Source organism: Mustela nivalis (assembly GCF_964662115.1).
Source record: "Mustela nivalis genome assembly, chromosome: 20".
Classification (NCBI taxonomy): Eukaryota; Metazoa; Chordata; class Mammalia; order Carnivora; family Mustelidae; genus Mustela; species Mustela nivalis.
In genome coordinates, this window is record NC_139039.1 from 40025673 (window position 1) to 40052234 (window position 26562).

General features: G+C 56.5%; 1 protein-coding gene across 2 annotated transcripts in view; it reads right to left on the bottom strand.

The window, feature by feature from the left end:
* The window catches only part of MYOM2 (myomesin 2), a 124827-nt gene that overhangs the window by 37257 nt on the left and 61008 nt on the right, over positions 1–26562 (bottom strand). For both annotated transcript variants that reach the window (XM_082715278.1, XM_082715277.1), the window contains exons 7-16: positions 19636–19724; positions 19506–19556; positions 17176–17340; positions 15029–15190; positions 12683–12824; positions 10377–10576; positions 9668–9721; positions 4861–4988; positions 1869–2052; positions 943–1117 (exon numbers count right to left, since the gene is read on the bottom strand). In XM_082715278.1, the coding sequence (XP_082571404.1) occupies positions 943–1117; positions 1869–2052; positions 4861–4988; positions 9668–9721; positions 10377–10576; positions 12683–12824; positions 15029–15190; positions 17176–17340; positions 19506–19556; positions 19636–19724 (1350 nt within the window). The remainder of the gene's footprint in view (positions 1–942; positions 1118–1868; positions 2053–4860; positions 4989–9667; positions 9722–10376; positions 10577–12682; positions 12825–15028; positions 15191–17175; positions 17341–19505; positions 19557–19635; positions 19725–26562) is intronic.

The following is a 26562-nucleotide window of genomic DNA, read 5'->3' on the forward strand; positions in this document are numbered from 1 at the left end:
TGGGACCACAGTCCCCACCTCCCAGCATCACTACAAGCATCAAGTGGAACCCGTACAGGAGGAGCTCAGCAGAGGCCAGCACCCCATCCACATGAGAAAGTCTGCTCCCCTCTTAGAGCCTGCAGACCTTTAGTGACCATTTACAAAACTCCATCTGGAGAATGCTGCTTTTAGGTTTTTGTCCTGAGATCTCTTTCTGAGTCTGCTGCCTGTGGATTTGAAATATCTAACCATACTGTTCTCAGTGACGTCTCTCCCTTCCTAGCCATGGCTTTTCCCAAGTTTCGTTTGTTTGTTCTTAAGTAAATTAAAAAGGGAAATATGGCTGAGCCATTGGCAATAACCCATCCACAGTGGAGAATCTGATTGCTGCCTCTACGTACCTGAGAAGCATACCCTGGAGAGCACCTACTAAAGTCAGACGTCCTGCACATTCAGACTCCTGCAGGAGTGGGGGGTAAACGCATGCCGGGGGCAAGGATGCTCCTCTCCGCCCAGCACGAGCTCACATCCCCTACCACTGCCCCGCATAAGAGAGGGGACGGTCCCCCGCTTTGTCTCCATCAGTGGCTGGAGCAGACGACTCTCATTCATGCAAAGCCATTTTAAAAAGTTCAAAAACTCAATATGGAAAAATAAAACACCTCAGGAGTCCTGGCTGCTGTTTTAACTTTCCTGTTGGAAGGTAAGCCTTAACTGCTAATAACTCCAGAAGGACCAAGGTTCTAGAGTTCTCTCTTCAACACGCTAACCATTCCAGCCCCGTGCTCTCAACCCACTCATTGGCTTTCAAGTCCTGGCCCCTCACGAGCGGGAAAGAAAACAGACACCCGTGGAGGAGCTTCACGGTCGCGTCTGCCGGCGTTCGCGCTACTCTGAGGACCGCGTGGCTCCCAGCTGGAGTGCGGCCCTTCCCATACAGTGGGTCTGGGGCCCCCGCACCTGTTGTAGCCAATGGGCTTGTGATTGCACGGCTCCCACACATTGGACCCCACCACACAGCAGTCCACGTAATAGCCCAGCAGGTCCTCCTCGTGCTTTGGCCTGTCCCACTGCACCACAACCGACGTCTTTGTGTTCCGCGATGCCAGCACCCGGCCCGGGGCAGAAGGGACCGCTGTACAGAGGAGGTAGAGTGAGGAACAGTGTCTCAGTTCCAGAAGCTGTACCCAACAGCCTCAAGCCCTTTGTCCACAAGGAAGGGCTCCCCAACATCGGACGAGGAGGGACGAGCAGCAGATGTGGGCAGGGGACTGCCACCCGGGGCTCCCAGGAGTTGCTGGACTGTCCTCTGTGTCTTCCCAAGTCCCGCCTGACTCACATGGAAAGAAAGGACAATCACTCGGGGTCCTGTACCCGCCCCCCAGAATCATTAAATAGCACCTTCTTGTGACACATATGTTTTAGCTAACAGGATAGTGACAACTTTAAGAAAATAAGACATACTTCCATCAGACTGGCCGGAATCTGTAAGGGGATTTAAAACCCACTCGTGATCTGACCCTGGATGTTCTCCACGGGGCGATTCCGAATTTCTGTAATTCCCTCCAGCATCTCCAGGGCGGGAAATTCAAGCCACACGGACAAGCAACTCCAGTGTGTTCAAGGTTCTCCAAGAAGTGGCCAATGCCGAAAAAGATTTCTAACCCATTTGTTAGTTCCATAAGAATAAGATGGAACTTTGGAGAAATGCTGAGTAGCCATCAACACAGCAGAGAGACATCCATCCCTTGTCAACTGAGACCTCAAGGCATTTTGGCTCATATGCAACATTAGCTGTCATTTTCAACACAACAGAAGGGCATCTGGTGTCCCTTACTCAGGGCCTGTCCCAAGCCTTGGCCGCTTACCAGCACGGCCGTACTCACCAATCATATCCTGAGCCTGGATGGGCACGGTGATCTCCGATGGGTCGCTCAGGCCATGCTTATTGGCTGACAAAACCCGGAACACATACTGCTTCCCATCAGCGAGGTCAAACACGGCGTACCGAGGGGACCTGACGGCCGTCTGCGCGTTGACCCTCTGCCAGGTCCCACTCCCAACCACGGACTGCAAAGGGACACAGGATTTACAAGAGGAAGCTAGAGCTCCCCAAAGGTGTGCCGAAGGCCTGTTCTGCTCTAGCTGGCCAAATTAATCTCCAGGGATGTCCGGGCAGTGAAGCCCATCCCCGGCCATCAATAACTCTTCTCTGAATTTTATGAAAAAGGAAACCAGTTTGGAAAAGCAGATGAAAAATTACCCAAAGCTGGAAACACTTACCAGTAAAAAATTTACATGACAACAAATAAACTAAAAAAACTTAGGGGAATTAATCCATAGGTTGCAGTTTTAGTAAAGTAGAATGAACTATAAGGGATTAAGGATAATTTGGGGTATTAATAAAAATCCCATCATACTCAGCTGGTCTCATTTCAATTTAAAATTTTCACTATTTTAGGGGCACCTGGGTGGCCCCGTCACTTAAGCCTCTGACCCTCAATTTCAGCTCAGGCCATGATCTCGGGGCTTGTGTCAGGCTCTGTGCTGGGTGTGGAGATGCTGGAGGTTCGCCCCTCCCCCAGCGCTCCTCCCACTGAAATAAATGAATAGTTGTTTTGAAATACTAATAAATACATAGAATAAAACGTTCACTATTTTGCAGCTATCGTTGTAGTAATCAGGTAACAGCAATCTGTGTAACGGGCTGTACTAGCACAGGACACGTCATGATTCCTTCCTGTGCTTGAAGACGCAGTGGCTGGGGTTAGCTGGAAAAGGTCCCACCGGATGAGGGCAAGTACAGCATGAAGCTAAAGGTCACCCAGGAGAGAAACTGTACCTATGACATATCACGTATATAAAAGACGATAGAGAAAAAGACCACAAGTATGTGTATCCCCGGTTGTGAAGGGGAGGGGTGTGGCGGGGCGGGCTCACTGGGTGATGGACACTGGGATGGCTCAGGACCCACAGACCTGCCCTCTGAAACCAGTAATACATTCCATGTTAACTAACTGGACTTAAATCTTACAAAAGTCCTGTGTGTGCAAGCAAGTTTCAGCAGCCACGCGAGGAAAAAAGTCGCTTTTGAGTGTCGGGAAAAAATGTGTGATGACCACTGCAAACCACGGAAGTATGGGTGACTCTCGTTTTATTCCCCAAACGTCTCTGCACCTTTGCTGCAGCGTTAATTTTCCTCATCCGGGTTGCATCACTGATAATTACTGGGAAAGCCTCCGTGCCATGCTTCGCTCCCCTCTTCCCCGCGGGACCTAACCCCTCCGCGAGGGACCCTGAGCAGTGACAGCAGGTGCCCGCGGCCCAGGGGACTGCCGCCAGGACTGGGAAGTCGCCCCAAACGACCCCGCTTCTCCAAGTCAGGGCGGCGCTTGCAGCGTTCTGCCGTTGCAGCAGAAGCGAGCCAGGCTCTCGGAGCTGACCCAGGAGGCCCCGAGCTCTCCGTCGGGGGGACACGCCGCTGGGCCCATCGGGGAAGGGGAGCCTCACGCGGAGGGTGGCGGGCGGGGAGGCAGCGGGGGACTCTCAGGGGCTTCCTGTCGGGCTTCCAGCAGCCCCAGCGAGGCGCGGGGGGCACAGTGGGGTCAGGAGCTGCTGATGAGACGCGCAGGCGGGAGGACGGGGCGCAGGTCCGGGCCGGCGGGGACCCACGCGGGGACACCTCCAACCGCAGGTGCGACGCACCGCCGACCCGGCCGCAAGCAGAACTCTCCGGGCGATGACCCCCGGCCTCGGCTGGCAGACAGCAGGCGGGGAGGCGTCCGGAGCCCCGCGGGGACACAGAACGTCCAGCGACCCCGCACGGGGCCTTACGGGGCGGGGCTCACAGCGGGGGCTGCCGGGCGGACCACCCGCTCCGGGATGCGCCAGGACTTCAGGGCGTCCACGCTGCGCGGCAGGTCCCACCCGCTCACCCCGGCCCCGCGCGAGGCGGAGATGGAGGGAAGCGCCTGGGCTCCTTCTGGGCCCTGGGAGGACCTACGGCACCCAAAGAGCGCCCTGTTCGGGCTGCGGTGGACGGACCCGGGAGCGGACTGTGACACAGCGAGACGCGGCCGAACCGGCCGGCACCGGCCCCCCCCACTCCGCGGCTCCGTTCCGGGCTCGCCCGGGCTCGCCCGCGGCTCGCTGCCTGCTGGGACCGCCAAGCACCCCGGGGCCGCGCCCGCCGCTTCCCCTCCTCCAGCCGCACGCGTGGTCCGTGACTCCCCACGGCGGGCAGCCCGTGGCCGAGCCGGAGGAGCCCCGGCGGGTCTGCAGGGAGGACGGGGTCCCGGGCCTGGAGCAACAGGACGGACTGAAGCAGCGGAGCCCGAGCGCGCAGTGCGGACATCACTGTGCTCTCGCTGCCTGGGCGTGTGCACGCGCGTGTGTGCCTGTGCCTGTGTGCACGCGCGTGTGTGCCTCTATCCAGGGGTCCGGCTCGTCCTCAAACCACCCATGCGATGGCCGCAGCCTCCGGAGCGAAGCCTGTGCAGCACCGCCACCACGTGGCCACATGGCTTATTACAGCCATCTGCCCTGCTCCCCGGGTCTCACGGGGTCCTCCAAATCTGCGAGCTAGAACGTGTCCGCAGGAAAGAACTTAGCGAGCCCCATCCTGGTAGGGGCGCCAGAGCCGGAGACATGAAGTGACCCACTTGTTCCCACGAAGGCTGCAAAGCCAGGACCCGGACCTTATCCCCCGATGCTCATATGCAGGGCCGGGGCTCACCGTGCCCTCAGGTCCCCAGTAAGGAACAGCGGTCGAGTCTGCGGTGACTGACCTCAGGGTTGCTCCTCTCTAAAACCCACGGAGTAGCACAGCGTGAAATTCCCCAGAGAGCTGCTGTGTCAGGACACGCGACCGCAGAATACCTTCTCGATGAAATACATCAGCGGCTCCTTGCCACGGGGAGCAGGTGGGTCCCAGCTGAGGACGACATATGTTCTGCTGATTTCTGAGGCGTGCACGTTGGTGGGAGGCCCTGGGATCTGAACATCGCCTGCAGGAGAGACAAACTCGGTTAGCACTGGATGAAGCCCAGGTCACCCCATTCGCTGGGGCCCGTCGTGGGAGCGTCGCCCCTTGGGTGTGCTTCCAGGCGCTAGGGACAGGCACGGCCGAGCTGTCCTTTGCCTCACTTCTATTTTGGGATCTAGAGCCAACTGTTGTTCCCAGCCAAGTAGAATGCACTGATGAAGATCACCTCATTACTTTTGTTGCTAACATGAGCCAGACCATTAAAAAAAAAAAAAAAAAAAGAATCTGATCCCAAAATCTTCCAGAGTTTCAGCTGGAAGGGGAGGAAGAAGGTTCACCCAGAAAAACAGGGCATTTGACCAGGACTGGAGCTCCTGCTGAGCTGGGACTCTGTGCAGAGAAGGTTCGAGCGGTCTGTGTCCTGCATTTCAGAGCCTTGTGGAATGAGATAATCCTTCCTCCGCCGGCCTCTCCGGTTACGCTCCTCATACGCCCTCCCAGCGTTGCAGCCGTGGGTCAGCCTCCAGAGCACACGTTGCTCCCTCCCTAGGTGGATCTGTGCCACGTTCCCAAGCACAGTAACCTCCACCTATACGTTTGAAATTCTTGAGTGACAGCCATCAGCCCTTTGCAAATAACTAGGAGGGAGCATGTGCAAGCAGAGGGGTCTGCTCTACTTGTCTCATGGTGCGCATCGTGTTTTAATATGACTTAAGGGGTCAGGGGCGTCACGTTTGGAGAGGAGAGCTTTTCCTACGAGGTGGAGTTTTTCCAGACCCACAGTCCCTGTCATTGCAATACAAAATATTACGAGCTTCCAATTAGATTAGCACATGATTAAAAAGGTTTGAACGTCCCTAGGACATCTCAGCCCTTCTCAATATCCAGCTGCTCCCTGAGGACTGTGCCGCGGGCACAGCATTGAACAAGCCCATGGAGACAACACAAACAAGCCTGGTTTTATTTCCCAGGAGTCCCGTTACAGAGCATAACCCGTTTCACAGGTCCCACAGGCACGGAAACCCAGCGTGGCCTAATCTAGGAGCGTTCTGGCAAGCGGGTCAGGTTTCAAACAAGGAGTCAGACTGTCTCCAGGGAAATGCCAGTGAGGGCTGGTGGGGCGGGGCCTCCGGACACCCAACAGGCCTGCACTGGCCCCAAGGGCTGTGTCCACACCTACAGAGATGCGAGAGAGGAGAGGCAGGAAATTGTTCTAGGACGATGCATGGTGAGTCCCCAGGGCTGAATCTGATTTCCTTCCAAGGTGCCGGAGGGCTTGAGAAGCAGATCCGGGGACCCGAGGGAAGCTAGGCGGGTAGCAAGGGCAGTGAGAACAGGCGCCTGAGTGCAAAGCTGCCTTCCAGATCTGAGCAACTTGCTGTCTCCAGACCCAGCCCGGATTCCAGGCCGAGAGCACGAGAATAAGAAGCCTTTCATTTGCGCTAGGGAAGGAGGAAGAGTCAGCTTTTGTCAGCAGGGAGCCCCCGGTTGGACTCAGGGACTCGAAGCCTGGAGCCTGTCAGGATTGCCCTGGGCCGCGCAGCAGCAGGAGGCCTGGAGACGCACAGATGACCCCAACCACGGACAGAAGAGGCGAGGACTCAGAGGGCCCCAGGGGGCAAGGAGAGGCCAGGGACACAAGCTGATCTCCGCTACTCACCCCCCAACAGAGAGGAGAAGGCGGACAGACAAGCAAATGAAAGCAGAGAGGGTGCCCTGCAGGGGGACAGTCGGGTGAGCGTCCAGCTGTTGGTTTGGGCTCGGGTCGTAATCTCAGGGTCATGAGATTGAGCCCCAGGTCGTGCTCCGTGCTCGGCCTGGCGTCTGCTCAAGGTTCTCTCCTTCCTCTGCCCCTCCCCTCATGCATATAAATAAATCGGAAGGAAAGAGGAAGGAGAAGAAGAAGAAGAAGGAAGGAAGGAAGGAAGGAAGCCACCATGAGAGGCAGCTCCAAATATGTCACCTGGGAGACGCTCCCCGTGGACCTGGTGCCTCTGAGTGACGGGTGCTGCCCGAGACTCTGCTTCGGGAATCTCTGGACCTCTCTGGACCCCGCTCTCTCAAGCCACATCCATATGGGGTGAAGATGGAGCTCAGAAAGCCGCAAGCTTTCCCTGGGATCCCCGGGTTGTGGAGGGGCAGGACAGGGACCCAGAGCAGGACAGGGACCCAGGCCTCCATCCCCCCGTTGCAGATCCTGCCTTTTGTCCTGCCCACCCAGGCTGCCAGGAGATTTTTCTCTGAGTCACAAAAACACAAACTGTCTTGGGAATGTTCAGGCTGCCCAGGATGACAGAGCTCAGGAGAAAGCGCGCTGTACCTTCTACACGGCTGCCTCTGCCTGCCCCCAGCCCCGGACACCCGGACGTGGAACTAACTAGCAGAGGGAAACGGGGCTGGCCGAGCACTGCAGAAGCCTGCTCTGGCCAGCCCCACAGCAGAGTGCGCATTTCTCAAGGGACCAACGCAAGAACGGCTGCGAGAGTCGGATGATGTTCAGAGAAGAGCCCTGACGGTAATTAAAACCCTTGAGGAGGACATAAAGATTAAACTGGTTGGAAAAAGTGAGCAAAAATAAGTAAATAAAATAGCAGAGGGGTGATTTGTTTTCTAGCCAACAAAGGAGTGTTCCTCTTCCTTAAAATGAACAGCATTTACCAGTCCTTTTCTAACACAAAAAGAAGCAGATGGGCCTCCACAAAGAAAAAAGGCGAGTGATGGGAAGAAATTCCTAACAACAGGTGCCTGAACACAGAAATGGGTTGCTTGAAAGCATCTGGAAATCCCTTTTCTCTAAGGACTTTTTTTTTTTTTTAATTAGAGAAAGCATTTGTTGTTTAAAGTGAGTAAAGTAAACTCATGAACTTCGCAGACCCTAAAGCAGGTCACAGAGCTTACCCTAGTCCCCAGGTCTGCATCAGATGGTGGGGACCACCCCTTTGCGGCGTACAGAGCCTTCCCAGAGAGCGGGAGCCCTGGGAGGCTCAGTGTCACAGCCAGACAGCCTTCCAGCTGAGGGTCCCTGCCTCTGCCTCGAATGACCAGCTACAGGCTGAGCCCCAGGAATGTTACCCACAAATGAAAAGGATACAGCCGAGTTTGAGAAGGAATCAAACAAAATGAAGTTACAGGTCCCAGGCAGCCAGAAAAGCTGCCTTCTCAGGGAAAAGAAATGTAAGGAGAAAGATGGCAAATGGCATCAGTGAGTCTGTCCTGGCTAGAAAGATCTACTGCGTCTGGGAAACCAAACTTCCATTCTATCGATCAGACAGCTAAGTGTGTTACGATGCGTTAGCTCTGGCTTTGGCACTTTGTAGCTGGGATTTACCCCAGCGCATCCCTGTCTGTACATGGAGAGAGAGCTCTGCTCCCCAGAAGGGCATGGTTCCCGCTCTCACCTTTACATAATGCAGATTTTGCCTCCTCCTGGAAGATAGTTTTGTTTGAATGTCTATACGCGCCCGTAGGAGACCTCGGGTGGTTCCCTCCACCCCGATCCCATGGGCCTGCTGGAGGTGATGAACAGAACTCCCCTTCCTGCTCTCGTGTCGAAAATGCACATTCATGCACGTGGGTCTGCACAGGGTACATGGCTTCCTCTGCAAGCAGGAGCCAGACTTTACACTTTCCAATAGCTACACTTCAATCCTTTATTTAGAAGTCATAGCAAGTCAACCTTTCCTGGATTATTTTTCTTTTGTGGTTTATTTACTGGGCACCTTCCCCAACTTCTGAGTATACCTGGAAATGGGGGTCTTAACTAAGACTTTAAATGTCACTGAGGAGTGTCCCTCTGGGATTTAGGTGTTCTTCTGGAGATACTCGAGAAAAGCCATTATAGGTGCAGAAGATCCAATGTCTGGAGACCATCTGGGGGCAAACATGAAAATCAACTAATGAACTCCTAGGTCTGTAGCTCTTTGGGGAAAGAGCATTGGGACTGCAGCAGTTTTATTTTTTTTATTTACAAATATATATATGTACACACACATATATATATTTTTTAGATTGCAGCAATTTTTTAAAAGAGAGCTTCAAAGTGCATCTCCTGAGGCACTAGCTCCAAATTCATGTTTCTTCATTTGTAACTTGTTTGTTGTCCTCTACGAACTCTAATTATAAGTCTGTTTAAAATCTCTGGATTTCTGACTAATAACGCCAGGCTCCCCTCCCTAATAAATCGATCCTCCAGGCTATCTCTGAAAGGAATAGCAAAGAGAAGTGTTCAGAAAATCCAATATAAATGAGGGAAGTGTGAATTTTCAGGCCAGGGATACTGACAGGAAGAATACTGTCCATTTCGACTAAAATACTAAAGATAAAAATTTTTGTTTAAAAAGAAAAACTGAAATAGTCCTCTAGTCATGGCAGCTGAGAGAAAGGGCCCAGCCTCAGCCAGTGACAAAGACTCGGGTTCCGTTTGATCTTCTCTGCACGGCCCCAAGAGGACCCAGGACCGGCCTGGAAGCCGTGAAGCCGCCCCGGAGGGCCCTGGATCCTATCCTTGCTCTCCGCCCAGCTCGTCCCCGTCTTCTAACTTCTACAGGCCACGCGCTTGCAGACTTGACCTACGGCTGCGGTGCTGACACGCAGGCTCTACCCAGCCCCTGGGCGCTGGCTGTCCATCGCTCTGGTCTCTAGCCACCGTCCTGACTCCCTAGGGCACGGGCAGTGGGGCCGCAGTGCTCAAGGGCCACTCACCTTCGAGGTCATCCTGGTAGATGACGATTTCTTTATCCCCTTCCAAATGGACCGCTGCAGAGAGAAAAGTAGATGCTGAATTTGGCGTCCAAAGGTTTCATCAAGAAAGCCCCAGCTTCCCTAACTCGGCGCGAGATCCAAATCCGCCCCGTGTTATGTGCGTTATGACCACAACACACCCCCAACTCGGAGGGACTCAGATGCTACTTGGAGCAGTCTGTATACCCAGTGCTTCTCAGACCTTTGCACTGGGCTCGAAAGACCACGCGGGCAAGGGAAATGTAGGGGCTGACTTCACACCGCATTTAAGGGTCCAAGCCCTGTTGGGCATCTGCGTCACATGAAATTACCATTCGAAAATAAAGTGGCTTAGTTTCAAAGCCTTCCGAGTCTTATCAACTGTGTTGAAATTACATCTTCGATGGACCAAGAAAACTCTAGTTCTCAACCAGTCTGACTGGATCCCAGTGAAGAACAGTAGGAAGGCGGCATGGTTGGTGTCGGAGATTACGCCGGCCTGGCCACACCCTCTCCTAAAGCGACACCGGCGGACATACGGACACTGTAAAATGTCCCCGAACCATGCTCGGTCCTCAAAGACATTCTTAAAACTCATGCACAGCTGAGCGTAGAAAAGAAAGAACAAATCCCATAAAAATGGCCCCAAGATTCCAAGACACCTCTGGGGCTTGAAATCTGCACAACCTACCTTGTAACCTCTTGAGGTCAATAGGGTCAAGGGCAGCCACCGCCTCGGACACTCTGGAAGGCCTGCTGATGCCCGCGCTGTTGACTGCCCTCACGCGGAAAATGTACGACCTTCCTTCAAAGAGCCCGGTCACGGGGTATTTGCAGATTTTCACAGGGGCGTCATTGCACTGAACCCAATTGTCAGTTCCCACTTCACATCTTGAAATAAAAACGAGGGGAGAGCCACAAATACATCAGCCGAATAAATACACACGGGTCTGTGTGCATTACACCCGTATTCCAGCTCTAACCGGAAATCACATGACATTGTAGAAGTCAAAGCACTACAGCGCTAGATTTACATAAGCAGCAGTACGAGCAGTCTTCAAAAGACAGAGCCATTTAGGATATGTAAAGTATATCTATTTCCTTATATAGAAGCCTTATAATTTGTAGCCTGAAGACCCATTCTAGCCTTCAACCACATTTAGGCCAAATCTCCTCCAAAAGTCACGTGAGATGTATCCTTGACAGTCCTTTTTCCAACTTACACAGCAGAATCAGCAGTGCCCTAAGCTCCCCCTGCAGGCCCGACGCAGTGCACGGAACGAAAGGGCCCTCAGCGCCGGTCCCCCACACGCGCCCCGCGGTATGAGAGCCTGGGCACTGAAATCTGTCCAGAAGGCAGGCTCAGTCTGTCCCAGTGCCGAAGAGATGTATCCTTCCAGCATCTCACATGGCTTTTTTTTTTTTTAAAGATTTTATTTATTTGACAGACAGAGATCACAAGTAGGCAGAGAGGCAGGCAGAGAGAGAGGAGGAAGCAGGCTCCCCGCTGAGCAGAGAGCCCGATGCGGGACTCGATCCCAGGACCCTGAGATCATGACCCGAGCCGAAGGCAGCGGCTTAACCCACTGAGCCCCCCAGGCGCCCCTCACATGGCTTTTGAAAACATGAAGTCCTGACCAGACACGTGGACATGCAGAGAGTAGCTTGCATTTTTCACAGGCTGAGAAATTTCAGCACCAAAACCCCACGTCAAATCCCCAGGAGAACACAGCAAGGTCAGAAAAGTCATCTTTTGGAGCTATTTCAAGCCAGGGCTGTACATTTGTTTGAGAGAGAACCAAATCTCTTTCTCCTAATGATCCAGAATTTTAATGCAAGTTCTGTGACCCACGGGTGCTAACCTGTTACAGCCAGAACACGGTCCAAACTGAGTCTGGCAGGGGAGCCCCTCAGCTAACCCCCAAGGTGGCCGCTGTGGGGTCCTCCGACCAGAAGGTTCTGTTGGGTTCATCCCTGTTAATGACGGAGGAGGGACGTGGGTCCCTCCCTAAGAAGGGCCATGAAAGTGTTTCTGCCAAATGGCTGAAAAAATGTTCAAATATCACAGGAAAATAGCAAATCACTCTATTTTGTTTTTCTTGGTTTTAATTCAAGGTAAACCCTACCCAATGCACTCCACAAATCTGACCTTAGCATTTCCAAATACTAACCCAATAGGGAATGCTTTACCCAAACAAGTAGCTCTGTTGGTGCGGAAAAGGGAACTTAACCAACCAAAAAGCAATCAGACTTAAATGGCTTTTCTAAAACAAACATCTTATTTTACTGTGTGTTATACATATAACATCTTAAATTCCTCCCCAGAACGATTGTGTTACTTCTGAATTCATTGCTTTTTACTGTAATTTCTCTTGGTGATTGAAGTGTGTAATTGGGGCCTAAATTGTGTGTCCAATAAATTCACCAGCTCTGCTTGGTTTCCTTCCTGGCCCCTGAGCTCCACACCCAGTAAAGGAACTTGATGTCCACAGTTAAGTGATTAGCTCCAAAGTAAATTCCAATATTTTAGACATTGAAATATCAGTATTTTTTTTTCTTGGAGGCAAGAAGAAAACCCAGTTTAATGAAGAGGAAGAAAGGGATCTGGGTACAAACGGGCCGGCGACCTTTCCAGCTACGTTTCTGTGCCTGTTTTCTCCTTCTCTAGAGGGAGAAGCAGGACTAAACTCTTCAGAGAACCCAGAACTGGGGCTTCGTGTGTCTAGAAAAGTTGGGGGTGGATTGAATACAGGGTGTTGAACAGGCAAATAATTACGACACTCAGAAATCTACTTACCCTAACCCCACGGTGTTCCAACTGCTCAGTCATGCCCGCTCAGTAACCAGAGGGAGGGACCTGATCCCACCAAATCCCCCATGACAAGAACAGTGCCATGAACTTGAGCTTAGAGAACTCTCCAAAGACGTCGTCTGGGCCGACCTTAGCTTCAGCTTCAGGAGCGTCTCCAGCCCCGGAGGAAGGCAGCAGGCACTCACCGATCAATGAAATAGCCGATGACCGGGCTCTCGGTGGTGGTGTTGGGCGGCTTCCAACTCACGATGACATAATCGCGGTTTGCGTCGTGGCACTGCAGGTCCATGGGCGCGCCCGGAGCCCCAGTGACCAGCGGGTCAGCGTCTGCAGTGGTGGGAACGGAGAAGAGGCACATGGTTGCAATGCTGGAAAGCCTGTTGCCCACTTCTTCAAACTCAGACTTGCATCTCCCCGATTCGAGTCCACTCGACCTACTCCTCACGTCTCAATGACTTGACTATTTGTTTGACTGATGGCTTGTTGACAAGAAATATAAACCTATTTATGAGTTCTCAAAGTCAAAAACATTCTGTCGTCTAGAAAATACTGAAGCCCATGATTTTTCATAATTTATTCTGAAATGGAAGGTCCCCTTCTCTGGAGGGAGGGTTGTCACATAATGTCACGCCAAAAACGGACCAAAGAAATGAAACTGAGAAGGTGGCCTTTTCAACACTTGGGAACTATTACCTTAGACGCTTCTGTCTTTCCAAGTCCTCACAAGATGGAGGACTTAAGCTTTTTCTTTTCCACAAACAGTGAACAAACGTTGGGTCCATACAGCACTTTCATGACCGTTAGTGAGCACGCCTCGGGTACATCTGGTTTTCAGACGTTCTTACAGGGGCCCCAAAGGCCAGCAGCGCTGGTCCCAAAGGGCACACACACCGTTAACTTCTTATCTGCAGTCTGTACTGCCTGGGTGGCTGTGAACACTGTGTACTGTCTTGTTCGATTTTCCTCAACATATTAAAAACTAAGGATTCCTTGATGTTGAGCCAAATGTTTTCTTTTGATATCAGAATCCTCAAAAAGTAATCAGGACAGTGAAACTCCCTCATACATGCATTATTTTCTTCCTGCTGTGGGTGCTGAGTAAGCCAGGCGAGCTCAGCTATGTGGTACTTAGTGCCTTTTTATGGGGCGAAACATCTTTCCAGAAGGCCAGCACAGAGAGTGGAAAGTGCGCTTTAATGCCAGCCCAATAAAGGGTCTAAAACCCCAGCCCAGCAAGTTTACGTTGTCTCGGGCGGGTGAGGAGAGCGAGTGGATTTGTTTTCTATGATTCCTTTTTTTTTTTTTTTTTTATAATATTCCCTGATGATCAGCCCCTCTTTCATGCTCTGACCCGACAGTTGTGATTTGGAAACAGTGACATGCTGGTGGGGCTGTTCCAGGCCCCAGAACCTGGAGGGGAGGGGAACCGTGAGCAAGGCCGGGCAGGCCGTCAGAGTGCCGGAGGCCAGCCCCAGGCTCAGGACAGCTGAGCCCTCCAACTAGAACCAAGTGTTCTGGGATCCTCAGGGTGGCTCAGCCGGCCCGGGGGAGGAGGGTCCCTAAGCCAGAGACCGCAGGGGGCCTGGGAGTAGAGGCAGGGCGGAGCTCCAACAGGTGCCCAGAAGGGCCCGGGGCTGGGAATGTGCACGAGAAGCCTCCGGCTTCAGGCCCAGACAGCTGGCCCCCAGCTGTCCCACCCTGGGGAAGTGCCCTCTGAGCCCCACGTCTGCACTGGAGACAGATAATCACGGCACCGGCTTATGAGGTCAGTGTCAGGGTTTCAGGTTATACACACACACGCGCGAGTAGGTGTTTCTGCGTGTGCACAGACACACGTGTGTGGAGATACATCCCCGGGCACTGTGTACGCAGGATAGACGTGATTTCATCCAGGTGGCGGGTCCCCGTGTCCGCTCACTACAGCGGGGCTGTGACGCGTGCGTGTGCCCGGCACAGAGCGTGCACAGCGTCTAACCCGCCTGCTCTGTCACGACTTGGTCCTCCTTCCCATAACGTGGGGGTCCTGCGGCTCCCGGGGAGGGCAGGAGGCGCAAACGGGCGCACACGGACTCTGGGCGTGAAGCTCCCAGCGGGGGCTGGCGGCCGGGCTGGTGCCGCGAACGCTCGCTCACCGAGGTCGCTGGTGCTGGGGACAGCAGTCCTAGCGTCACGGCCTCGCCTCACAAGCAAGCTGGGGCGTGAGGGGCCCCGCCCCAGTCTTCCCTACTCAGGACCCCTCTTCATTCTTGAAATCCCTCAAGAATTAGCAACACGGGCATGTTCGGGCTTAGAAGTCGCTTTATACATTCTACCCGTTCATCAACAGAGACGCAGAGGTTAGGATAATGACCTGCTCTCAACGATAGCTTCCTCATGTCGTGGACAGACGGTCAGACATGCCCAAGACGGGAGCCCCGACGCCCCCCTCAGGAGGTGTGCAAGAGCACAGCGAGCCGCCCCCCCACACACACACACCGGCTCCGCCCTCGTCCGGGGTCCCGTGCTCCCGCCTGCACCCCGCGGCCACGCACCTCGGACAAACATGAAGGCCCGGTGCTCGCTGACGCCCCCTCTGGACACAATCCTCAGGGTGTACAGGCCCTCGTCGTCCTTGTTCAGGTGGCCGAAGGACAGGGAGGCCTGGCCTTCTCCGAAGAACATCTTGGTCCACTTGGACTCCTTCAGCAGCACATCTGCGGAGCGGCCACGCGGGACGGCGTCAGAAACCGACCGCGAACTCGGACTGTGGCTGCGCAGAGGGGCCCGGGGCGGGGGCGGGGTTTCCAGCCTCACGCGGGGGGAGGAAGCCGCAGCCTCGCAACCGCCGGAGAGCCGCGCTCCCCACGACAGCCAATGGCAAGGGAAGGGGCATCTGGGATAGGGCCACGGTCAGCGTCGGAAGGACGAGAGAGCGTGTCTCTGCCTGAGGGGATGGCGGTGGCTGGGGCCCACTGCCTGCCCCTGGCACACCCCGCCGTGTCCCACCACGCGCACCTCCATGGTTTTGTGGAGGTGACACCCTCCCGTGCCCAGGGCTGGCTCAGTGGCGGCCCTCCACTCTGTGCCTGAGAGCGGCCTGTAGCAGCAGTAAACCGTCCGGCCGAAAGCCAGGACAGAGCCGGCCGCTGCGGAGGAGGCCAGGCCCAGGCAAGAAACAGCAGCGTGGGAAAGCAAGGAGCAGCCGACGAAAGGAGGTGTGACCCCTGGCCTCCCCGTTGTCGGGCAGACAGAGCCACACGGCTGCATCCCTGCTTGGACGGGACCGAGGGACACTGCCCGCTCCGGCCTGCGGGAACACAGCCAGTCGCAGGAGCAGGAACATGGGCCAAACCCCTTCAGCGGGCGCGTTGTCTGGGCGCCCAACGCACGCTCCGAGAAGGGGCCCCGAGGTAGCGAACGGGCACGCGACAGTGACTGAATGAATTGTTCCTGGGGCGCCTGGGTGGCTCAGTGGGTTAAAGCCTCTGCCTTCGGCTCAGGTCATGATCCCTGGGTCCTGGGATCGAGCCTTGCATCGGGCTCTCTGCTCAGCGGGGAGCGTGCTTCCCCCTCTCACTCTCTGTCTGCCTCTCTGCCTACTTGTGATCTCTGTCTGTCAAATAAATAAATAAAATCTTTAAAAAAAAAAAAAAAAAAGAATTGTTCCTAACGGGAAAAATGGACCAACTCCAGCCCCGAGCCCTGGGGCAAACGCAGACCACCGTGGACCGTGGAATGGGGCACGGGGCCCTCCAGCCGACCATGGCACAGGATGCCCCCCGTCCTGGGGACATGGGTGTGGGGTCTTATTTTGTGAAGGACACGTCCAGGGGCAGGCAGAGGGTAAATTAGATCTCCTCTGTCGCCACCGAGAGTCTCGGCCCCTCGCTGGGCCCCACAGGGTGGGCACTCGAGGTCAGTGCCGTGCCTTTGACAAAGCGTCACAGCTGTTCTGGGACATTTCTCACACTTCAAACAGACAGGGCTTTGCAATTCCGTTTTCCCCCAGCTCGATTATAAATATTGTCTGGGCAGGCTGGCGTGGGCTTCTTTGTCATACTTTGCACAGTGTTAGGTCCCAAGTAAGTATAAGCAGGACAGTCTCGCTGGCCCTACAGAAAGCCAGAGACCTTCAGGAGCCCCTGCCCACAGGAGACGCAGGAAAATGCCCCTGCACCGCGCACACGCACAGGGCGGGGAGGACCACCCCGCAGAGGGGTGCAGACCGAGGAGGAAGGGGAGTCTGCCCTATCCCCACCCGGGGGAGCCCCCACGGACCCCAGGGAGCTGCCCCAACCCTGTCCCACAAACCCAGTGGAAGAGAAACCTCACACTCAGGACAGAGCCCAGGACTCCACGGCCTCTAGTAACTGTGAGCGCTCGTCCCAGCCCAGGAAAAACGGGCGATACAGACACTGCACTTGTCCTGTCTAATCACAGGAGGACCCTTCTTGTGAAGCTATAGAGAAAACTCTAATCGTGGGCATCCCTGCTAACCTGTCCACGTCCCCGGGGTGGCGTCAGCTGCTCTGCTGGCCGTGCTGCCTGCGGTCATCCCCGGGGTGGGCGCGACCGCCAAACCACCCCTGGAGCTTACCGTTCGTTCTCAGCCGGGGGACGGGCGCTCAGCGTCCCCCGGGGCGGTCCCTGCCTCGTACTCAGCGTCCCCCTGGGGCGGCGGTCCCTGCCTCGTACTCACCGTCCCTGTACCACTCGGCGCGCGGCTGCACCCTCTTCAGCTCCGGGGTCACCAGCAGTGTGCACTTGAGAGTGACCGTCTCGCCTTCCCTCCTGAAGGTGACCCCAAACTTCTCCAGAAACTGGACGTCGAAGTGCATGTACGGAATCACGGACGAAGGGGGCACTGGACAGACGAGGGCACACGGTTACAGCGGGCAGGGGGCAGGCCGGCACCCACGCGGCAGGGGCGCTTCCCCAGGACCTCACGCACCCGCACCCCCGAGAGAGCAAGTTCCCCAGATTCACACGTCAAAGCCCTCAGCCCCAGCGAGAAGGTATTAGGAGGCTCAGGCTTTGGAAGGTGATGAGGTTTCGCACGAAGTCCTGACCATGGGCTCCGCGAGGAGACCCAGGTTCCCTTCTCCGTGTGCGGACACAGAGGTGAGAAGGTGCCTCCACGCACCCGGAGGAGGGCCTCCCCCACTCGGCCAGCGCCGTGGGCTCTGACTCCTCCCCAGCCGCGAGGAGTAGAGGCTGAGCCTCTCCCGAGGAATGAGAAGACCTACACGGAGATGGGACCCGTCCTCCAGGCACAGGGCGGTCACGTGGACTCTGAGCCCCGTGGTGAGACCAAAGGGCTGAAATCCTCGTCAGCCCCAACCTGTGGGTCTTCCGGAAGGTGCCCTCGAGCCGGAGGCGCAGCGTTCTGAACCCACTGTGCTGTGTGCATCAGTGCAACGCCCTCTACTCTGCACAGAAAATGAACCAACTACATCCAGGGGCAGCAGAATTAAATCTCCAAACATAACGTGTAGCTGGGTGGGGTACATTTCAGAAGAAAACGCACAGTAAATTTTCAAAACAAACAAAGATACATAATTTAGAAACGTGTGCGCAGGGGAGATTTTTCTAAAGAGCTGGAAGTTTCCAGAGGACGGTGGTTCCTCGGTGGGAGGGCGCGGGGGAGGGGCCGGTGGGAGGGAGGGGGTTCCGTCACCTCCGGAGGCCCTGAGCTCCTACCAAGGTCACCAAAATGCATCTCTGAAACAGCAAGTTTGTGCAATGCCAAATGGACTTCAATTTTTAAAAAGCAATTGGAAAAAAATGGCAAAATATTCACCTGCGTTGAATACATGGGCATCTATTAGGTCACGATCTATACAATTCAGTCCAGTGTGAATACTGCCAAGTTTTTCTTTAGACGGAATTGTCACCAAGAAGAGACCGGGGATGGCGTCTGAGCTCGCCGCCGGCTCATCAGGCTCATCAGGCGTCCTCCCCACGGACTCAGCATCGTCCGTGGATTCCCAGGGGCACCGACACACATTCTCAGGCTGCCCTGCCTCCCCCCACGTGGCCCCGCCCCTGTCCTGCTCGCCCATCCGTGGTCTTGCACGACTCCTGATTGTCGGGCACACGAGAATCCAGTATGACCGATGCAGAGATGACCCAAAGCCGACGACACAGAGGTGTGCACGGCTGCCAGAAAGGCTTTCCCCTTGGGGCACGGTTTGGGTCAGGTCCTCCCTCACCCACACTTGACCTGTAACATCCGGACCCAGATTATGCTACAGTCGTAATCTGGAAGGGCAGGTCAGTCCTGAACCTCATTCCCAAACCATCAAGGAGCCACAGTATGTGGGTCTACCAAGTCCTGGTCCTAGAGATGCTCTGGGCACGGCTGCTTTCCCCACACTCACGGGGCTCGGGTCAGCCCGGCGTCCCCCCCTGCCAGCTGAGAACCAACCCAGGGGCTCAGAGACACCCCGACTCGCCCCAAGACAGGGCTGCTGCAGGTTGCCCTGCAAACAGGACATGGGCGGGCAACAGTCAGCCGCCCTGCACTCGCACTCAGAGCGGAGAAGGAAAGCATTAGGTGGGGGGAGGGTGGTACAGGAGACAGCGGGGTGCAGACCCACGAGCGACGGGCAGGTCACTCACTCAGGAAGGGGAAGGGCCGACCCTCTGGAGGCAGGTGGAAGGCAGCCAGAGCCAACACTGCCTCATCCTGGTCCCGGTGCACGCGGCTGCTTACCCTGAGTGGGCACGGACGATCGGGGTGCGGGGCCGGACACGGTGGCAGGAGCCAGCATCAGCTCAAGGACTGGGACTCGGGCTTTTCCCCCCGATTCAAACATGTAACTCTGCGGTTTCACCAGTGTCTTAAAATGCCCCCTGGCCACAGAAGGACACGGAAACAGGCTTTCCGTGGACCAGCACCAGCAAGAGCGATTGCAAAGAATCTTTTGAAATATGATTTTAAGATTTGACCCTCAGGAAACACCTTCTCTGTGATCGCATGCTAGTGCTACACATTTTTCCGCACAACAAAGAACAGCATCGACTTACATCCAATCGGGAGTCCCACCGAGTGCAACGGCTCCTCGTCCCCGTGGAACCCTGCAAGAGAAGCCGGTGAAGGGCGCCGACAGGCGCAGAAGGCGCGAGGCGTGCCCCCAGCCCGGGCAGGAACACTCACTTCTCACCACCACGGCGGCGTTGGTCGACACCTGCCCGTACCCGTTTGTGGCCACGGCCGAGTACGTCGCTGTGTCGTCAAAGTTTGCCCTTGGAGAGAGAGAAAGCAAGGCAGTGTTCTCAATGCACTGTGGGACCGCCCTGGAAGCCCGTGACCCAGATCGAATGGGGTGCTCCTTGAAAGCCTCTTGTAGGACCTAGATCCTCTGTTCACGAGCGACCAGTTTAGGAACAGTGTCCGCTCCGTCCCGGGAGCTGCTGTCGGTTCCGGACACGGCAATGGCTGGTTCCAGACCACGGCTTGTCTTTGTCTCTGAGGGAAACTGGCCATATAGACATCCCTGAAAAGCCTCAGTCTCGTCCTTGAGGGGCAGTCTCTGCTCCCCGCTGCCTGCATTTTCCTACCGAGGTGGAATTCGTGGCTTTATCTGGCCAGTGGGAAGGCTCCACGGACCTCAGCCTCCAGGAAAATCCACTCTGCCTCCCTCCCCACCAGACTTTCCCGTGTTATGGAGGTTATTCCCCAAGTCCCAAAAGCAGACGGTCCCCAGACAGGAAGCAGCCGCCCAGGACACTCTGAAGCTGTCTGACCAGCCCTGCCCATGGCAGCCATCCTTCAGGAGTCGTGGGGAGGCGGCGTGCCACCCCCAGTAAGAAAAATGACCCCGCAACCCCGGACCCCAGCTCCTCCAGGGCGGGCTCCTCTGCACCCCCAGATCGACCTTACAAAGGCCAAAGCTTATTTTCTTGGCTGTGAGCTATGTTCCCAGCAGAATCTGGAAATCGTCCCGGGGACCAGGGACCTAAGGGGAGGACCCTTCGGCTGAGCGTTTCCTAGAAGCCAGGCGCTCTGCGGCGACTTCGACCTGAGTGTCCTGCGCCGCAGCCCCAGAGAACACACACCGCTACGGAGCAGCGTGGTGAGAAGGCCAACACGTGGAGAACTTGGGTAAATGAGCTGTGCGCAAATCCCGGACCTGCGCTCTTTCCGGCAGCGCCCGCTGCCTGTCCCAGAAGTGGGCATCGCGACCGTGACACGAATCCGGGGAGAGAAATCACACACAAACCCGCACTCGCAAGGAACAAAAGAGAGAGTTGACCCCAGGCTTCCTTTTCAAATGCATCAGGAAGTTGTGCCTCAGAGACAAACCCGTTCTCAGGGGCTCGGGAATAACTTGACTTTCTTCCTTGGAGGTGAAAATATTTCCTTTGACCAAAAAGCACACAGTGTCTCCGATAACGGGGAGGGGAGGCTTCGGAGCGCCGTGCTCTCTGCTGAGAACCGGGTCCCTGCTTCCGCGGAGCTCCCTCCGGCTCCTCCCGCCGGCTCTCAGCGCCGGGCTCCCGGAGCCGCACGGGCAGAGCTCCGCCCCTGTGGCTGGGCACACGGCACCCTGGCCCTAGGCTCCCTGCGTGGCCACGTGAACCCAGCTACAAAGCCCACCGCTGAGGCTGCAGACCTAGGCTGGCCTCCCAGGGGCTGCTTGGCCACACACCGTCCAGACTCACTCACGGCAAGTGCAGCCTGTTCCCCGGAGAAAACACAAAACGTCCGAGACCCGGGGGCGCACAGACCGTAGGGGGCGGCAGGGCGGGGCTCTACACGGAAGGGACCATGACTTCTCTCCCCGGCCCTCAGGCACTGCTTGAATTATCATTATTATTATTGTGTGTGTGCATGCTTGTGTGAGTTTTTGTGAACAATGAACCATTATATTTTCATGAATGTGTTCTGCAAACAGGAGGGATCCTTCTGGGATTAGCCCCACAACTGTCCCCACGACCAACATCCTCACAGGCTCCATGACGACAGGTCAGAGGGAGCGCCGGCACGCCACGGCCCCAGCCAGGAGGGTCCTCCGGACCAAGCCACGTGCACAGCCACCAGCACCCTGCGAAAACCACTTGATGGAAGTCTGACCCGAAGCCCGACTGCGACCTCACAGGGACCGAGTCTCAGGGAGGAGGAGTGGCACAGCCGACACTTCAGGGAGCACGGCCAGCGGGCCGGTCCGGCCAGGGGGCGACCCCGCTGAGCCGCAACACGGTCCCTCGGCCCGTGTCACTCCAGTTCCCGAGGGGGGAGGCTCCTCCTGCTACACACTCCGCGCATCCTCGGACAGAGCGACCCGAGGGCGCCCAGCACTGTCCAGTCGGCCACCATTCATCTCAGCACCGTGTTCTGGTCCCTCGGCCACAAACACTTCTGGGCAGGACTGAACACCAGTGGTCTCAGACAGTGCCCCGGAGTTTTCAAACCGAACGTCCCACGGGGAGGACAAGCGGCCCACCCACGCAGCGGCCTGTCCCACAAGATCCTGAGCCGGTTTTCCAGCTGAGAACCGGATCGCGAGAAGCACCACCGGACGCACTCGCACAGACCAGCTTCTCAAGGGGCCTGTTAGCACGTACCGCGCAGCGGGGGGCGGGCCGGGGACCCCTTCGCAGCCGGGGTGTCCGCTGGTGCGCCTTCCTCCCGGAGAGGCCCCGCGGCGTGCTCTGGGGTGTAGGGCAGGGCAGACACTCCCCCCGACACTCCGACCCACTGCTTCCCTGCGAGTGTCCCAGGGAGGGCGTCCGGACAGCCGCGAGGCGAGGAGGTACGGGTCCGTCCTTGTGTGTCACTCTTACAACACTGTTCCGCATCGCTCCGTTGTGCGTGTTTTATACGGCATGAAACACGCCGGGACACACGGACAAGATCAGTGAGCACACCTGCCTGGACGGCGGGGGGAGGCCGGTGCCACCCAGCGTGTGGCTGCGGGAAGGACGGGACCGGGGCGCCGGCGCCAGTGCACGCCCAGGGGCGGACGGGCCGGGCACCCAGACTGTGAGGAGCCTGGGCCCGTCTCAGAATTCTGTCCACAGGTAATCCGGGGACCCACATGTCTTCCCACACCCCAGCAGGACTGCGTTCCCTCTCTCCTCCCCCAGGCCGCACGCAGCCAGCCTCCGGAGCCTGCGGCGGGCCGTCCCTCCGGCTGGGAGAAACTGCAAGCACGTGGTTAAGAGGCAGAGGGTTTCGTGTTCTGTTTGGACGGCTTCCCAGAACAGACAGGGGTCCCGATCTTCACACATGTCCGTGGGGCCCTCGTACATCTCCGAGTCTCGAGGTGTCCCCAGACCAGCTTCACGGAACAGCGTCGTGCCTGCTGATCTCCCTCCAGAAGGGCACTCGGACAAGCGCCCACGTCACCCCTGACCCGTGCTGGGGACTCGGGCCCAGCATCCTTCCCTGGGAGCCACGACCACCCTGGATTCACAATCTAACTCGAATGAGAGTCTGAGGACGGACATCTACACCCAAGTGCCAGGAGGTCGGCCTGAAGCCGTGCTGCGAGCCGCCGGGAGGGGCACGGTGCTGGATACAAAACCCGCCCGAGGTCGCTCCACGCGCTTTCATAAAACACGAGCGCGGCATTAAAATTCTGCGAAGAAACAGAACTCGCATTATGAGTCCCCGGGGGAGTCCTACGAGCACATAAACCCGTGTCGGTTACAGTCTAAATCCGACCAGCACAGGAGGGTGGAAGCACTTGGAGAACTCAGCGGCCAGAGGGTATTCATAGGAGCAGACGTCACCCAGGCGGCCCTCTCGGGCCGGCGGCACATTCCGCCGCGCTCGGAACGGCCACGGATCAAATGACGGCGACTCAGCGCTTCGGCATGACCAGCCGAGTCACGTAAAGACGGCGGGAGACGGGCTCCCCTCGGCCCGGCAGCTGCTGACGGGGTCCCCGGGCAGACCAGTGCTGCACACGTCCATCTCCACAAGCTCCGAGTGCGTCTGCGGGGGGCCTGGCTGCTGAGCCTCAGGCCACCGTGTCCCGGGCCTCAGTTTACAAACTTCCAGCCGACAGACTCACGGGTCTGTCCGTGCGCCAGGTCCAAAGCTGCTAACATCCCCGGGATAAGAGTCAACGTCTCATACTGGAGAACGGGAAATGGTTTTCCCTTGTAAATGCAGTTAGTAACTCAGAAGCAAGCTGGGTGAAACCTCGGGCTGACCAGGGACCCCCAACCGGCCACAGGGCACCCCAGTTAGAAAAGAGACAGCCCTGGACACAAGCTCACTCCACAACGAAGGCGATTTCTCCTTCCACACAGCGTGGCTTTCGGGCTACTACATAGCTACACATTCTAGAAATCCAAGCAGAGAAAGTGATTCTCTGAGAAATGCAGAAGGGCCGGGTGTTCCCACCAGGGCACGGAGCCCCCCGACCCTCTGCGCAAGCGTGTGTGCAGACCCGAGCCTGCCTCACCCCAGCGGCGCCCCTTCTCAGCAACACCCCGTCTGACCATCCACCTCCGGCTGGTCTCCCTCCAGCACCTGCGCAGAACCGTGTCGTCCCAGCCAGGCCCGCCCGCCACCAACAGCCCAGCCCTGTGCTCAGAGCCAGAGCTCGGACCCTCCGCATCCCCCCAACCCCGAGGGAAAGTCAGCATCCTTGCTGCGGCTGACGGCGTCGTCTGACCCACACAGCCGCAGCTCACCTCTGACCTCCCGGCCTGTGACGGCCGCCCCCCGCTCCAGCCCCAGGAGCTGGGTCCCACGCTTTCCGCAGCCAGAGCTGCCCCCTTGGGCCGGAGACCCCGCGGCTCCCTGCCCTGATCTGTCCCATTCTGCATCTCCTACAGCCTTGCTCTGAAGACATCCTCTCAGCGAGGGCCGGCCCGACCGCCACCCTGCTTCACCCCACATGCCAGCCCACCCCCACACCGGCAGGGCCCCACTCCCCACGCCCAGCACTGTGGCCTCCTGATTCACTCTATAATTCACCTTTCTATTTTTCTTACGGTTCACCTCCTTTTGCCAGATTGTAAGACCTCAAAGAAGAGGACCTTGGTTTTAGTGCTGTATCCCAAGCATCTGGACCAGTGCCTGGCACCCAGTAGGTTCCCAACAAATGGCACCAGAAGGCCCAGACCCCCAGCTTTATGAAACAGCCTCAGATTTACCTGAAAAACCAGGACAATGACTTGTCACAAATTTTCATCTCAATCACAACTTTCTAACACAAGTTCTGCGTAATCCGCAGGCGGAGAGCTGGTTCTGGTGATGGGGAACCCGCCAGGCCTCCTCCAGAGGCTTATCCAAGGCCGTGTCTGACGGTGAGAAAGCCCGCCCACGTGCGGTGCGGCGGCGGGTGTGGTCCTGGGAGCGCCAGGCGGGCAGGGCCTGGAGGGGGACCCACGTCAGAAGTTGGGAAAGGAGGAGGAGGACCCGGGCAGGAGACTGAGGAGGCCCCAGCGAGCACGAGGCAGAAGCGCAAAGAACAGAGGTGACACGGACTTCCCGTGGGGTGGCAAGGGGGAGTTGGCGGACTCCGTCCTGGACCAGCGTGGGTCAGACCCCACCGATCCTCAGCCCTGGGTGCGTCCTCACGTACAGGAAGCCTGCGGGGTCCGCTCAGGGTCCCCCTGCCCGCAGCGTGTCTGGACAGGGGCCTCCCACCCCCCCAAGATGAATCCCACCGCCCCACTCGCCTTCAGCAAGAAGTCTGTGAGGTGCATCCAGCAGGACCCCAAGCCCTGAGGCCTCGCCTCCGTGACTTCCCCGTGTGCCCCCACCTGCTCTGGGGGTGCACACCCCCTCCCCTCTGGCGTGCGCGCCTGGGCCCCACGCGGTGGTCACGCGCATGGAGCACATCGGAGTAAGCAGAGTATAAAACGGGTCAACAGAACCAGTGTCTAAAAACTCTGTCCTCGGTGTAAGAAGGCATCGGGGGAAGGTTCCGTGACAGACGCTCTGTTGTGCTAACTCGTGACTTCTCCGGGTCACCTTGGGGGCTGTTTCGGTGGGACCATTTTCTAACAATTCTTTTATTGTGGGTTATCTTACCTCTAAGTAAACCCAGCCTAATGACGATGTAATCGCTCTGCAAGTTAGTAATAATAAAATCAATGCAGTTACATACCCCGATGCCTCACCGACTTTTTGTACGTATATTAGTCTCCCTTGTCGTTTCCTAGAAAGGCCTCGGTTTGACTTAACCACACACACACGCTCACACTCACCACGGGTTTATATGACACACGGGAACATACACCGTCCTATCTGGTTTTCACGATCGTTCCATTGTTTATCATCTGTGTCTTGATAATGATTTCAGATAAAAATACCACAATTCAGGAAGAGTTCATGACCCATCCAAAGTCACAAGGTACACAATAGATCAGGGATCCAAACCCAGGGGCTGGCCGTGGTCCCTAATCACAGCACAGGAAGGAGCCCCCGTACCTGTGAGAGCACCAGCCGAGCGCGGGAAACGTCGCGAGGGCCTGGGAGAGAAGGGCCTGCACCATGTTGTGATCTGATGACAGGCAAACCGTGTGCACAGAAGCAGAGGAAGAGAGGCAGAATCTCACTTTTGGAAAAAAAAAAATCTAGTGTGCGTGTGTGTGTGCACGTGCTGTGTAAGGAAAACGAAGTGTTGTCTTTACGGGACGACACCGATGCTGTGGGAAACAGGGAAGACTTTTATTCTCTTTTCCTCATCTGTACGCTCCACTTCTTTCAGTTCATGAGAAAGAAAATAGAAGTTCTATTTCTTTTTCTCTTTTTTTTTTTTTTTTTTGGCTTACGCAGTCTATTTATTAAGCCTCTCCTAGGGACAAGATACCGTAGAAAGTACGCAGGGTTATAAAACATACATTCCTTTGGTTGGGGACTGGTCCCCAGCCTGACCCGCGCTGCGCCCCTGCGGGGCAGGTGTGGGGAAGCCGTCCGCGCCCACGGTCACCTGCGCACCTGACGGCCACATCTGTCCTTAAACCACCTGTGTATTCTCTTTGCTCCCAGAGTGGGAGCCTGGACAGAGCTGCGGGTTTGCCTCCCGGGAACCCGACGGCAAGGACAGCTTCTGGAAGCTTCCGGAAGCTTCTCCCACAGATGAACACAGAACACCACCAACGTCCCACAGCACAG